The sequence below is a fragment of the Heptranchias perlo genome, chromosome 13, assembly GCF_035084215.1.
Source record: "Heptranchias perlo isolate sHepPer1 chromosome 13, sHepPer1.hap1, whole genome shotgun sequence".
Classification (NCBI taxonomy): domain Eukaryota; kingdom Metazoa; phylum Chordata; class Chondrichthyes; order Hexanchiformes; family Hexanchidae; genus Heptranchias; species Heptranchias perlo.
Genome location: NC_090337.1, coordinates 49,038,371 through 49,052,443, shown reverse-complemented (window position 1 = coordinate 49,052,443; position 14,073 = coordinate 49,038,371). Strand labels below are relative to the sequence as shown.

General features: G+C 39.8%; 1 protein-coding gene across 2 annotated transcripts in view; it reads left to right on the top strand.

Annotated features, from left to right (window-relative positions):
- nmnat3 (nicotinamide nucleotide adenylyltransferase 3) overlaps positions 1-5,837 on the top strand; it is a 40,243-nt gene extending 34,406 nt beyond the window's left edge. For both annotated transcript variants that reach the window (XM_067995441.1, XM_067995442.1), the window contains exon 5: positions 4,356-5,837. In XM_067995441.1, coding sequence (XP_067851542.1) covers positions 4,356-4,765 — 410 coding nt within the window. In that variant the 3' untranslated portion in view covers positions 4,766-5,837. The remainder of the gene's footprint in view (positions 1-4,355) is intronic.
- The last annotated feature ends 8,236 nt before the right edge of the window (positions 5,838-14,073 follow it).

The following is a 14,073-nucleotide window of genomic DNA, read 5'->3' as shown; positions in this document are numbered from 1 at the left end:
GCATTAGGAACTACTGGAGCAGGCATGTATGGATTTCCTCAACAACAGGCTAACCTTCAACAATCCAAAGACTTAAAGGAGTGCTGCTGTATGGTAAAATCACATGCATTGCATTTTCCCAGGCTGCTAAACACTGCAATGAGGAAAGAGATGAGAACATAAGAAAAGATCATGCGGCCCATTGAAGCTCATTACTCAAGTGCATTAACTCTCTCGTCATGAGTTCTAATTGTATTTTGAATTACCCCAATGCTTTAGTGTCTATTATTTTGCTTGGTAAATTATTCGAAACATTCATCACTCTGAGTAAGGAGATTTTCCGAATAAGTTCTCTAAATTTACTTTTCACTCATTTCCATTTATGTCCCTTTGTTCTATTTTTTTTTAAGCTCGTTTCGAAGTATTACCCTATCTATACCATTTGATATGATTGATAGCACAAACATATCTTCATGCCCCTGATTCCATGTGTGCCTCCAGTACCTTTTTATTATTTCTCTTTTCCTCCTTCTTTATATATTAGAGTTTCTCTGACTGAGGAGATGGGCTGGGGTCTGCTCTCAGGACTTCACAAATGCTGCTGCTAAGAGATATGTGTGGAGTGACTTGCTCTCCAATGTTCTTTACCTCCCTCTGGAGAAATATCTAGCCTGAACTTGCATGACAGATTGGTTCAGTACCTGAGTTCATAATCTTGGCTGCCCCTCCATTGCGATACTGAGAAGTGCTGCATTGCTGGAAGTACATCCTCTGGATGAGATGTTAAACCCAGGTGCAATATGCTTACTCTAATGGTTTAAGTGGATGTTCAAGATCCTATAGTATTATTTGAAGACGAGTAGGAAATTCCTGCCCTGGCCAATTCACCTCCTTCAACTAATACCACTCAAAACAAAATAGAGAAATTGGTTATTCATCTTACAGATGTATTGTTTGCGCTGAATGTCTGTGGAATATTGATTGGGCAGAATGCCTGTTTGTCCAAACAACAATTGTCACTGCACTGAAAAAGTAATTTGTTTTGTGAAGTGGTTTGACACATGTCATGGTAAGGTGCTATGTAAACATGGTTATTATTATAGCTTTCCCTTTTTGCGGCAGTTGATATCAGGAGCTCACCATGGCTGTGCATTGAGTAATAGCTCCATTTCCTTGACCTACCTAATTTATCAATTTTGATTGCAACCTAAGGGAGAGGGAAAACTTTTCAAAAAGTCCATCCTATAACAGAGCATACAGTGAAAATTTCCCTTAGGAATCAATATAGAAACTCTTTCAGAGAAATTTTCTACACTAGCAGTTCCTGACTAAAATCTCTTCAACAATACGATACCACCTCTTCAATCTACTCTCGGCTGAAGTGCGGTAGAATGTCTTTTGTTCACTTCATTGGTTTGTCGCACTAACCCTGAAGGCATGCATTTAAAATAATTGTCTCTGCAGATCCTTTTGCAGAATGGGTTTGTTCTATAAATGAGCACTGAGAAGGCATGAAGAATGGTATTAATTTTCAGTCAGTCCTTTTGTAAATGCTTAGCCTTGTTGAGTTAATAGGATTGACTATGCTTTTGTGAGGGAGAGGAAGAAATACAGAGGTTATTTTCAAACAACACTTGGCCCAGCAGCACTGTTTCTTGTTGAGCAATTTTTTGGGAAAGAAATACATTTCCAGGGTTTTTATACTATTGTTCAAACATACAAACTTATGGTACAAAGATCAGTCACTAAGATTTTTTATAAGCATCCGAATTTCAATGTTCGAACTTACCCTATTTAAATGGACTAATTCTACACTAATGCAGGTGCTCTACCAAGTCTGCAAGTGCTATGAAAATACAGACGGTTCAATATATCCACAGAAACTACAAACATGCATATTTTTAAGTTTTAAAAATCACATGCTTTGTCAGTAGTCTTGAATTTTAGCCTGAGAAAAATAGTAATTTGAATCACCTCATTACAAGGCTATGGAAAGGGGAGCAGATGGGGTGGGGGTGGGGGGGGGAAGAGCTAAGGAAGTGTCTAGTCATGATGCTGCAGCCATCATGGTGTGGGGCAGGCTTGATGAACCAGTGGGTCTTTTCCTGCCCGTGACTTTTGTAAGTTCATATGTATTCATAAAACTGGATAGCTTAAAACTGGTTGTTTTTTATTGTCTAACTACTGCTCGATTTTGTTAATGCAGCTACTTGCCAGGGATATTATAAGATTTCATTAGTAAATTGGTCGGAGAAAAACTGGCCAAGTCTGTCTTTGTATTAAATGGACAGTAGTAGTAGAGAGGAGTTTGACCGGCAGATGTCTGGGGAAGAGGTGAAGTCCATGCTTACGGTTGTGCTGGGAAAATGGAATGAATGTGAACGTAATTTTAAAACATTAAAGAGAAAAACTGAAAAAAATAGTAATAATATAAAAAAGTAAAACTAAAAGTCCTTGAAAAGGGAAAATACAAATGAGAACATTATTGGAAGGTACAAAGCAAACAAAAACAAAAGGACAGTTAAAATAAAACCAGCCAAAAAATGAAATGAGCAAAAGATAGAAGCATATGGGGGGGGGGGAAATCACAAGGACCAAATCAGAATAATGAAAGTGGCAAGGAAAAAAGGATTAGGCAAACTCAAAATAAAAAGAGAACTTTACTATAATTAAAATAGAAAGGAGACAATATTATATGCAAGAGGACGACTGACTGAACCAGACCGGAAGGGGGAGGTAATGAATTCCGAGAAAATAATGATCTTGTATGGTCTTACAGACCTTTCCAGAATGTTAACATCACCCGGCTTTAATGGAGGAATTAATTAAGCACACACGTTATGCAGAGACCAATAGCTGTCTTAGTGCCATGTACCAAACGCTTTGATCTGTGACCCTATAGGAGAGGAGCTTGAGGTCAGCAATGTGTTGCACATTTCAAGAATATAGTGTTTCTTTGGTTTGGACTTTTGTATATTTAAACTTCTTAAAGGTTAAAAAGTCTCCACTCAGATTTCTGCAAGCTTCCCTACATTTTGCTTTATAATGTGGTGGTAACTGATTGGTTTTGCTTACACAACATTCTCCAACCATTGACTGTGAATAGTGGGATATTCTAGCCCATAATTTTGGTTTTTTGCCTAGTTATTCCCCTACTCTCCTGAAGGTAAGGTTCTGGTTCAGCGGCCCAAGATGCCTTACCCAAATGGCCATTCTTCATGTCTGAGCCTAGACAATGAGTGTCAGCAGACTATTAGCCATTCTTGGCATCACAACCAAGCCCAATCCTGATCACACTCAAAAATCGCACAGGCCCTTTCCAGCAAGAGTCAATGGATAGAGATCAAAAGTAGAAACCCCAACTTATTTTCCCCTCCCTAACCCAGGGTCACTGAGGCAAATTGTAACACCCTTACTGCATCCCCAGCTGTGATCAGCTAATTCAGCACTGAATGGGAATCAACCCTGGGACCTTTTGAATGTATCGCTCAATTATACACTGGTTTCTATTTTCTGTTATTGCCGAATCTGGGTAACTCTTCAGTGAGTTCTGTCTGTTACAAGGAAGCACCCTTAACCCCAGCTGATTTTCCACGGTCAGGGTAATTTGCAATCTACAGGTGGGCTCTCTTGGCTTCTGGGGTGTGCAGAGGGGAAATAACTTAGCACAGGCTGCAGTGTGGTGTGGCCTGCGGCCTCTGTGCTGTCTGATTAACTTATTTTAAGAAAATTGGAAATTAACAAAGGCACCTGAGTGAATGCAATCGATGGTCCTACAAAGATTTTTGGTTCTTTAAAATTTAGATGCCGCTCCCGTTACCCATAGCAATGTAGGGCGGTAGGGATGAACAAGCGTCCCTTGAACCCGTCGTTGCTATGGCACAAATGACGGAAAATAGGTTGGGTGACCTATTTCCATTATTTTGCAATGTACCTGCCCATATATGAGTGGAGGCATTGTATGTTCCACCATCAATTCCAGCAGAAAACCCCAGAAGTGTCAGGGGAGAGCAGGTAGCCTGTGGAGCAGCTCCCATGAGTTTGAGTTACGCCAGGAGCTGACATACCCCATGCAGAAAATCGGACCTAGTTCTTCAACTGAGCTATTAGGGAGATGAATAATGTCTTTCATACAGAGAACAGTGTGACATTTCAGCTCCCGGGCAGCCTTGATTAATATATTAAACGCATATGTTAGCCATTGTTTTAGTTTGTTTCACTGCAGTGTGTTGCATATTGTGTTATGTTAGAATCTGTTGAAGCACATTCTGCCTATCAGTCTGAAACAGATTGCCTTCCAGGTAAACATATTCTTTTTTTCTCACAAATATTGACACATTCATTGACATGTGAATTTTGTGTTTATCTCTCTGCAGTTGTACCGAAGCTAAAATTACTCTGTGGAGCGGATGTTTTGAAAACGTTTGACATTCCCAATCTGTGGAAGGATGAACACGTTGAGGAAATAGTTCAGAAATTTGGTCTGGTTTGTATTAGCCGTGGGGATGTAGATCCACAGAGATTTATTTACAAATCCGATATCCTCTTTAAACACAGGCACAACATCCATGTGGTGAGGGAGTGGGTACTGAATGATATAAGTGCCACTCACATACGCCGTGCTTTGCGCAGAGGACACAGTGTGAAATACTTGCTCCCAGAAAGTGTCATTGACTACATTCAACAACATGATATATACACTGCAGAAAGTGAGCAGCAGAATATAAATGAGACCCTACAGCCACATAAATCCAAGAGCAACATGATAAATATGCTAAATGATTAAAGTGTAATTGATAATTTAATTTGTGGGGTCAATAAATGTTTTGTAATTCATAAGAAAAAAAAAGCTGTTTGAAAATGTCATATAGGTGTTGAAGAAATGAGGTTACCTTTTAACTGAATTTCTCTATTATTACCTGAAAAATCAATTAAAATTAAGTGGGAACAACCAGTGAGTCATTTTCCAATACTGGAGGGAAAGAACGGCAACAGAGAAAATGTTGGTATAACCAGGGCTATACTTGTCGATGGTAAGCTCGCCCATCCTATTGGGTGGTGAACTGGCCGGTGAGATGATGTGAGAAAAAGAAGGAAAGGGAGGAAAATATAAAGCAACTTGCAATAAGGGTTTATTATGGCTATTAGATTCAGAATTGCGTTGTTTTCCTCCAGCTATCCCAAAACTTCCCATTTGCATGCAAGGAGAATTTCCAACTGCAAATGGACTCTCCACAAGATTCCAGCATGTAAATGTAACATCCACGCACAGTTTTAATGTCTTTATTATACCATTCATTCTGGTGTCGTACAGAAAGATAATGGAGAAATTTTGATCAGTTTATAATATTCGTCCATTATCTAGCTCTTAAGATTATAGCACATTGATTATAATCAGACTTATGCCAATTTTTACCTGGAAACAGCAGCATATTTTTGAAGCCTAACCACTTGTATGAACAATATGGCATTTATCTAAATGTTTTCAGTTTTTACGCTGGTAGAACTGGTGATCGAGGGGCTGTTGTACAAACACTTGCAAATTGGCCCTTTTCATCTGTAGTTCATTGAAATCCTAATCTAGGTATACCATTTCATCTTGGTAAATGTTATCACAGTCAGCTGTACTTTATTTCAAATGTATTTTTATTTCAAATATTCAAATCCCTTTATCTGACTTGTTGTGATTTATAAAGTTGACAAAAAAAATCAGATCATCTTCGCACAACAATATCATGTATGATGACAAAATGCTGGCTTATAACAAAAAGTATATTTTTATTCAAAGATGATTTTCAATGCCATTTTACTGTGAGCTGCAATCCTGTAACAGTTGTGTAATAAAATATGAAAATATTTTTCTTTTTCGTTGGTTTTATTATGGAAAACCTAAGTGGAATTTCATGGAAAAACTAGAAGTCCCTTTTTTCAGTATCAGAAGGAAATCAGATGAGATATTAACCTAATTGTTTGCATTTAGATCTATTGGTTGATTTAGTCATGGTATTAATCGTAAAATTGATGATGGGCAGAATGAGGCCTTTGAAAGAAATTGACCTAATTCCTAAAGCTGAGTTGCCTAGTGACACTAATATGAGGCTCACTTTCATGTCTAGAGAAGGGATGCATAATTGGTGAAGCTCACTCCAAATCTAGACCTCCAGCATTTTTATCCATTAAACTGGTCTCCCAAGCTTTCACTGGAATTGCACATAAGCAAACCTTTCAGAAGACTTAATTTCACACCTTGGGAATGAAAATCAAGCGGTTAATCCGATATCGCCTCTTTTACACTAATAGCCAAAGTCAAAATTATCTCCCTTGTGTATCCCCAAATTTCTTTGGAGATCAGGGTGAATTGAGGGTGTTATTGGTTCAGGCAGGGGCCAATAGGGTCAGAAATTGGCTGGGATCCGTTGCATCAGGTTTTCACTGCATTTGGCCTGTGGCAGAGGTTTCCTCAGATGGAGGGTGTGTGCACTTCTGGCTTCCACATGCAATCCAGATGTTAGAAAAGAGGAAGGACTGGCAGATGATGTCACCCTCATGTGCCCTCAATGTACTGTATGCCTGCATGAAGAAGGCATACAGTGCTTTAAACTGGTGCAAGTGGAGCCCACCAACATGGGAAAGGCCAATTTCCAGCTGTAAGGAAAGCAGCCTTCCTGGAGAAGGGCCCCTTTTGCGGTAATCATTAATCTTTGGTTGAACCTGCTGGCACTGGTTCCCAGTGGCTGCCCAGCGCCACTATTTCCATTATCCCCACCTAGTCGGTGGCCAATTCCATCACTACTGGCACAGGCACCCTACCACTTTATTTAAATTGCTTGACATCAGGAATAGGGTCAGGTGCATAATTGAACAGTGAAGAAGAATTTCAGCCCCCATATACACCCTCTGTTTGCTTTTGTTTTATTCGTTCATGGGATGTGGGCGTAGCTGCCGAGGCCAGCATTTATTGCCCATCCCTAATTGCCCTTGAGAAGGTGGTGGTGAGCCGCCTTCTTGAACCGCTGCAGTCCGTGTGGTGAAGGTTCTCCCACAGTGCTGTTAGGAAGGGAGTTCCAGTATTTTGACCCAGCGACGATGAAGGAACGGGATGGTGTGTGACTTGGAGGGGAACGTGCAGGTGGTGTTGTTCCCATGTGCCTGCTTCCCTTGTCCTTCTAGGTGGTAGAGGTCGCGGGTTTGGGAGGTGCTGTCGAAGAAGCCTTGGCGAGTTGCTGCAGTGCATCCTGTGGATGGTACACACTGCAACCATTGTGCGCCGGTGGTGAAGGGAGTGAATGTTTAGGGTGGTGGATGGGGTGTCAATCAAGCGGGCTGCTTTGTCCTGGATGGTGTCAAGCTTCTTGAGTGTTGTTGGAGCTGCACTCATCCAGGCAAGTGGAGAGTATTCCAACACACTCCTGACTTGTGCCTTGTAGATGGTGGAAAGGCTTTGGGGAGTCACTCGCTGCAGAATACACAGCCTCTGACCTGCTCTTGTAGCCACAGTATTTATATGGCTGGTCCAGTTAAGTTTCTGGTCAATGGTGACCTACAGAGCCTTAAGAGAATGCTTTTTGGTATTTTCATTATTGCGCAGACAACTCACAAACTTGTTTGTAGACACTAATATTGCATGGAATGTGTTAGGGCAATTGCCACAGTAAAATTATTACTGGGGCAAACATGGCTGCTTTGCCCACAATAAACATGGCTACTCTGCCCACAACAAACATGGATGCCACAGTTTTTGGTATTTTACCTTTGCAAATCACAATTGTTTTTAGAATTGTTTTCTTTACTGCATTCAAATAATATTTCACAATCAACCTTTCTTTTGTGCGCTTACTGGCCTTTAGCCCTCCCTACCACTGAGGCTGGAAACAAGTTACTAAGGCAACTACCTGGGTTGCTCTAATGGTGGCTGCACTGGTCTCCTGTAGGCCCCCTCTTGGACATGGCCAGCATTTCATTTTGCACCCGTTTCCCTATCTAAAGTTTGAAGGATGAGTTTCATGGTTCGCTGTCACTGGAATCTATGTTCAGTCAGTTTGACAAATCTTCCAGGTGAAAAGCAAAGCGTTTAACTTGGAACAAGGAAAATAGTGGCGCTGACGCAGAAAAATGCAAAGTGATACATTTCGGTAGGAAGAACGAGGAGAGGCAATATAAACTAGAGGACACAATTCTGAAAGGGGTACAGGAACAGAGAGATCTAGGGGTATATGTGCACAAATCATTGAAGAAGGCAGGGCAGGTTGAGAAAACAGTTTAGAAAGCGTACGAGATCCTGAGTTTTATAAATAGAGGCATAGAGTACAAAAGCAAGGAAGTCATGACGAACTTTTATAAAACACTGGTTCAACTACAACTGGAGTATTGTGTCCAATTCTGGGCACTGCACTTTAGGAAAGATGTGAAGGCCTTAGAGAGGGTGCAGAAAAGATTTACTGGAATGATTCCAGGGATGAGGGACTTTAGTAATGTGACTAGGCTGGAGAAGCTGGGGTTGTTCTCCTTGGAACAGAGAAGATTGAGAGGAGATTTGATGGAGGTATTTAAAATCATGAAGGGTCTAGACAGAGTAGATAGAGAGAAACTGTTCCCACTGGTAGAAGGGTTGAGAACCAGAGGACATAGATTTAAGGTGATTGGCAAAAGAACCAAAGGTGACATGAGGAAAAACTTTTTTACACAGCAATTGGTTAGGGTCTGGAATGCACTGCCCGAGGGGGTGGTGGAGGCAGATTCAATTGTGGCTTTCAAAAGGGAACTGGATAAGTACTTGAAAGGAAAAAATTTGCAGGGCTACAGGGATAGGGCGGGGGAGTGAGACTAGCTGCATTGCTCTTGCGTAGAGCCGGCACGGACCCGACGGGCTGTATGGCCTCCTTTTGTGCTGTAACCTTTCTATGATTCTATGACTGTCTTTCCCAATACAAGTTAAAGCATCATGGATTAGTATTGGAATGGATCAAGGAGAATGCTGCTGCTGCTTAAATTAGGTTGTCCAGAGGGGAATGGTCAATATGTCAAAAGTTGAGTTGACTTGCTCTCTTAATTTGGATTTTAATTAGACTGGACAGACATATTGCAGTTGATCCATGGAGTAAAGGAATGTCATTTTTGCTTTTTTGTTTTCTGGTATAGATTTTAAGATAAAGTCACATGATGGTGAAAGCATGGAAATTTTTGTCATATCTTTCAATTTTTTAAGATTATTATATTAGAAACGGCCAATACTAGCAAAATGCCACTTTAAGAAGCTAAGAATAAAATATCTACATCCAAATTTAATATTCACAATCTCATTCACATTTCATGAACACATTTAAATACTTATTGCCAGATTTCATATGCCCTGTGCCATCGCAGCAAGCGTACATCCCTGTTTGAACCACTGTATGAAAGAAAAAGGATTTGATATTCAAACATTGCTACTATTGTCTAGGGACTTTACAGCTGTTGCTTACTCTTGTAGTTTTAGAATTGATGAAAAATATGCACAAGAAGAAATTTATCAATTTAAGCACTAGAAATTACATTTTGCATCTCAAGTAACAAAAAAAAATATGGTTGCTAAAGGATTCTTGGAGAATTATTTAACAATCGATCCCAAATAATTTTGTTGATGTATATGGATATATTTTAGAACATAATTCCATTCAAATTTATTTAAATATACATATAGAATACATACGTAAAGTGAGGTTTCCACCATATTCTTGTTTTCAGTCCTGTGTCACATTAGAATAAGGTGGAAGCCCATTTCATCATGTATAATCCTCAATGCCCACAATGCTATCTTTCATCAAACTACGTATATGCACTGATAATGCTTTTTGAAGAAAGTGACAGGTCTGGAAATGATCTGAAATGAAGTTGGCAGGAGAAATCGTGTCACCATTGTAGGTTTCAGCACCTCATTTCACCCTGCCATGATCTGACCAAAGGAAGAATAGCTAACCACAACCAGTAGTTAGACAGGTGCAATCAAATGACAAATTGCTTTTCCCATTGAAGTAAGTCTGTTTACAAATCTATTTCCATTAGATGCAGCCTGAATAGAGGCAAAAAATCTAATGTTTACTGACATTTGATGCTTTGGTTAGACTTGTGAGCATATTTATGTTCTTCGCAGGCAAGTGAAGATCTCAGCTTCATGTTTTGCCCTGAAATATATTGGATGAAATTAACCTAGTAAGTGGGGGCGAACATTGTTTCAGAAGTGATAGAATGTGCCTGGCCAACATTTTTGACTTTTCTGAGGAAATTACATCCCAAATAATGATCGGAAAGCCCTCTGACATAGTATACTTTGACTTCCAGAAAGCCTTTGATAATATTCCACATGAAAGGTTGCTACAAAAGTTTACAGTATTGTAGATGAAACTTGCAGATGGAAAAACAGTTGGCTGAAATAGAGGAAGCAGTGGATATTAGCTAAGAGAATTTTGTCATTCTGGGACATATATTGAATGGAGTGCCTTAAGGGCTGATACTGGGACTCCTATTATTGCTGATATACATGAATAATTTGTGTTCAGAAACACAATGCAAATAGTTCAAATTCACATGATGCCAAAGCTGGGGGGGGTGGGGGGGGGGTGGGTCAATCTCATGAAACAGCCAAAGAATTACTGAAGGATATAGATAATATTTGTAAGTGCACAAAACTATAGCAGATACAATTCAATATAGATAAGTGCAAGGTCTTACAAGTTGGAAGGGGAAAAAATGGGGGAAATACTTAATGAATGATGCTAAATTAGGGGCAAGGCTGAAATACATTTGTGAGTAATAGTAGTCTCGACACTGTCCATGTACAACCGTTGCAGAATAGCAATCATCAAAGTGAACAGAATGTTGTGCTATCTGCCCAAATCAGTAGAGTAGCCATTTTGCTGAAGCCGCACTTTGAATATTGCATACGTTTCTGGTCACCGAGACCTAAGGAAAATATTCAAGCCCTGGAAAAGATGCAAAAGGCCTCATCTCACAGGGTTGCGATATGACAGAAGGTTAGAAAAACTTAGACTCTCCAATCTTGAAAGGAGGTGAATGAGAGGGACCTTGTAGAGGCATATAAGAATTAAGAAAAGATTAATTCTGATCACTGTTTCAAGTTAAACCATGACTGCAGGTCAAAGGGCCATAGGTACAACCTGGTAAAGGGTTAATGCCAGGAAGCACTTCTTCATGCTAAGAGCGATTAATACTCAAATGGTCTCCCAGGTCAGGTGATGAAGTCAAAAGCTCCAGAGTGATTCAACAGGCAGTTAGAGGCTGTAATAGATGGTGGTGGGGTTTGGAATGAGTGAGATGGCCTTCTTCATCTCTGTGTATTTTTGAGATGTTAGGTATTTTTTTTCCCACATAAGTTTTCTACTATATAAGTCAAATGAAACCTTTTACTTCCATTTTTACTTGTTCCAATTTTAATTATTCTTTATAAATGTTGTAACATGCTAGTTAACATTTCTATTTATAATAATTGTTTTCCGTGTATATTGTTTTATTCTCAGAACAGCCCTCCTCTTTTCCTCTGACATTCACTCACTGCTTTCATAGGTCGGAGGGAGGGGCAGGAAATCAACTTTGACAGAATTATACCCCTATACCTAGACCAATCAAAGTTATATCACTGAAATTGTACCTGAAATTCTGGGGCCAGACACAGCATGACTTTTTACAGGATTGGACCCTATTTAAACCTTTGAAGGTTCTCAGAAAGTGTACTGGGAATTTGGATTTTGGAACCAGGTTTGCCATCACCACATTTCTGCTTTAGTGTCTATGGCAAAACTTCAAATAATTTATCTTTGAATCCCATTTCTGAAGAGGAAGAAGATAGGAAGTGACAAGAGGAACTAGAACTCTTTACACCTCAAAGTACCAGTTTGGAATTTCCTTTACGGTGACTATGACAACCAGATTCTTCTGTGGAGTCGATTTTGGTTTGGTACCAAATGGTGTGAGGTTGTGGTGACCTTAACTACTGTAGTTGTCTTCAGTATTGACAATTTATTCCCCTGCTTCTCTAACCTCATGAAACCTTCTCAAAATGACTTCAATTCTGAGTCGCTTACCACTCCCATTGCCATCTTTGACTTCAGATGTGCTAAATTCTTTCAGGGCTGCAATATAGTACAGAATTAAGGAGTGCTGGTTTTGAATGCTAAAACCAGAGATTTGTGGGCTCCAAGAAAGTATAGCATCTTTAGTTTATGTTCTAATAAGACTTTTTGTTGTGCTGAAAGCAGTGTCAGCAGTCCAAGGAACTGATGTTGAAGCATGTCAGACATAAATAATGGTAGCTGACAATTCTACCGTATCATATTATATGGATCTCTTAAAAAGCTTTTTCCTTCCATTTATTAAAGTTAGCACAAGCAATACCCATGAAGAAATCTATGTAGACAAGCTCCAATGTATTAGAGCTACTAGCAGAATCAAAAGATGTTTCTAACAAATACAGACAGAATTTATTGATTGTATCTTGTCAACGCTGACTTTATTCAAGCAATGATGTGGAGATGCCGGTGATGGACTGGGGTTGACAATTGTAAACAATTTTACAACACCAAGTTATAGTCCAACAAATTTATTTTTAATTCCACAAGCTTTCGGAGGCTTCCTCCTTCCTCCTTCCATACCGTTCACCTGAGGAAGGAGGAAGCCTCCGAAAGCTTGTGGAATTAAAAATAAATTTGTTGGACTATAACTTGGTGTTGTAAAATTGTTTACAATTATTCAAGCAACACAGAAATATATTTTCAAGACGTGGTCTTCCTAATTGTGAATGTTTTTATTAAATGAGGAATAGTGGATAGTCAGCTGTGAGGCACCTGTGTGTAGCTGACTAGTCAACTGTGTGTAGCAGAGGGGTCAGTGACCAGGGGGCATAGATTCAAAGTATTTGGTAGAAGGGTTAGAGGGGAGCTGAGGAGAATTTTTTTCATCCAGATGGTGGTGGAGGTCTGAAACTCACTGCCTGAAAGGGTGATAGAGGCAGAAACCCTCAACTCATTTAAAAAGTATTTGGATGTGCACGTGAAGTGCCGTAACCTACAGGGCAACGGACCAAGTGCTGGAAAGTGGGATTAAACTGGAGTGCTCTTTTTCGGCTGGCACAGACATGATGGGCCGAATGCCCTCCTTCTGTGCCGTATTTTTCTATGACTCTATGATTCTAAATGTATTTAGTTTAATTTGCATCATTCTATGTACACTATCTGATACAAGTGGAAGTATAGCAAGGGTCATAGCTCTATCATCTATGTAAGATTCTGTTTTCATGAAAATGCTGGTAGTATGATCAGGGTGAAATGCCTAAAAAGATGAGGTGATGTGTAACAAAGAACAAATGTGTGGTACCACAGGTGCAATAGGACCTGATAGCAGACATGCAGTGTCACAGGGAAAAAACCTGAACATAATACAATGTTCAGAAGCAGTTTGCACTAATTACAGCATTACGGTATGATATGGCATTCATACCCTGGTTTCACGTATGCATTGTAACTGTGAAGTTGTCTATTTGCTTCCCTACTGACCAGAGACTATAGCTTTCGACCCACCCAATAAGTTTACAGAGATTGGACGAATGCCCAACAGTAAGCTACAAGAGACCAGCCTCAATATAATTTTTTAAAAATCTGATGTACATTCGACCAGAGCCCTCAGAAGTTCTCCCCGCTAGATTCCTAGTGATCAAGTAAGAATTTAAAAATGCATTTATATTTGCAATCAAAGCATAGGCGCATGTGAAAATCATAATTGTTGAGGCCACCAAACCGCCAAAAATGCTGCCGTTTGAAACGGTCCAGTGTTTACCTTGAACGTGCTGGCTACACCTCAGATGACATTGTGCGCGTCTGGCTTGAAATCTCTAGAGAAGCTGCTCTTAATGCTTATTAGTTCAGGACAAACATCATTAAGCCTTGAAAAAATTCTCTCAAAGGAAGCCTTGTAGGTCATTTGTTAATTGAGGGGGGAATGGCGAGAAGTATAGAGACAGGCCCTCAACATCGCCACCTGCAGCAAAATGTGTAAAGGCCAACTGAAGAGAATACATTTCATGTAATGCACCCTGTTTAACCTCCA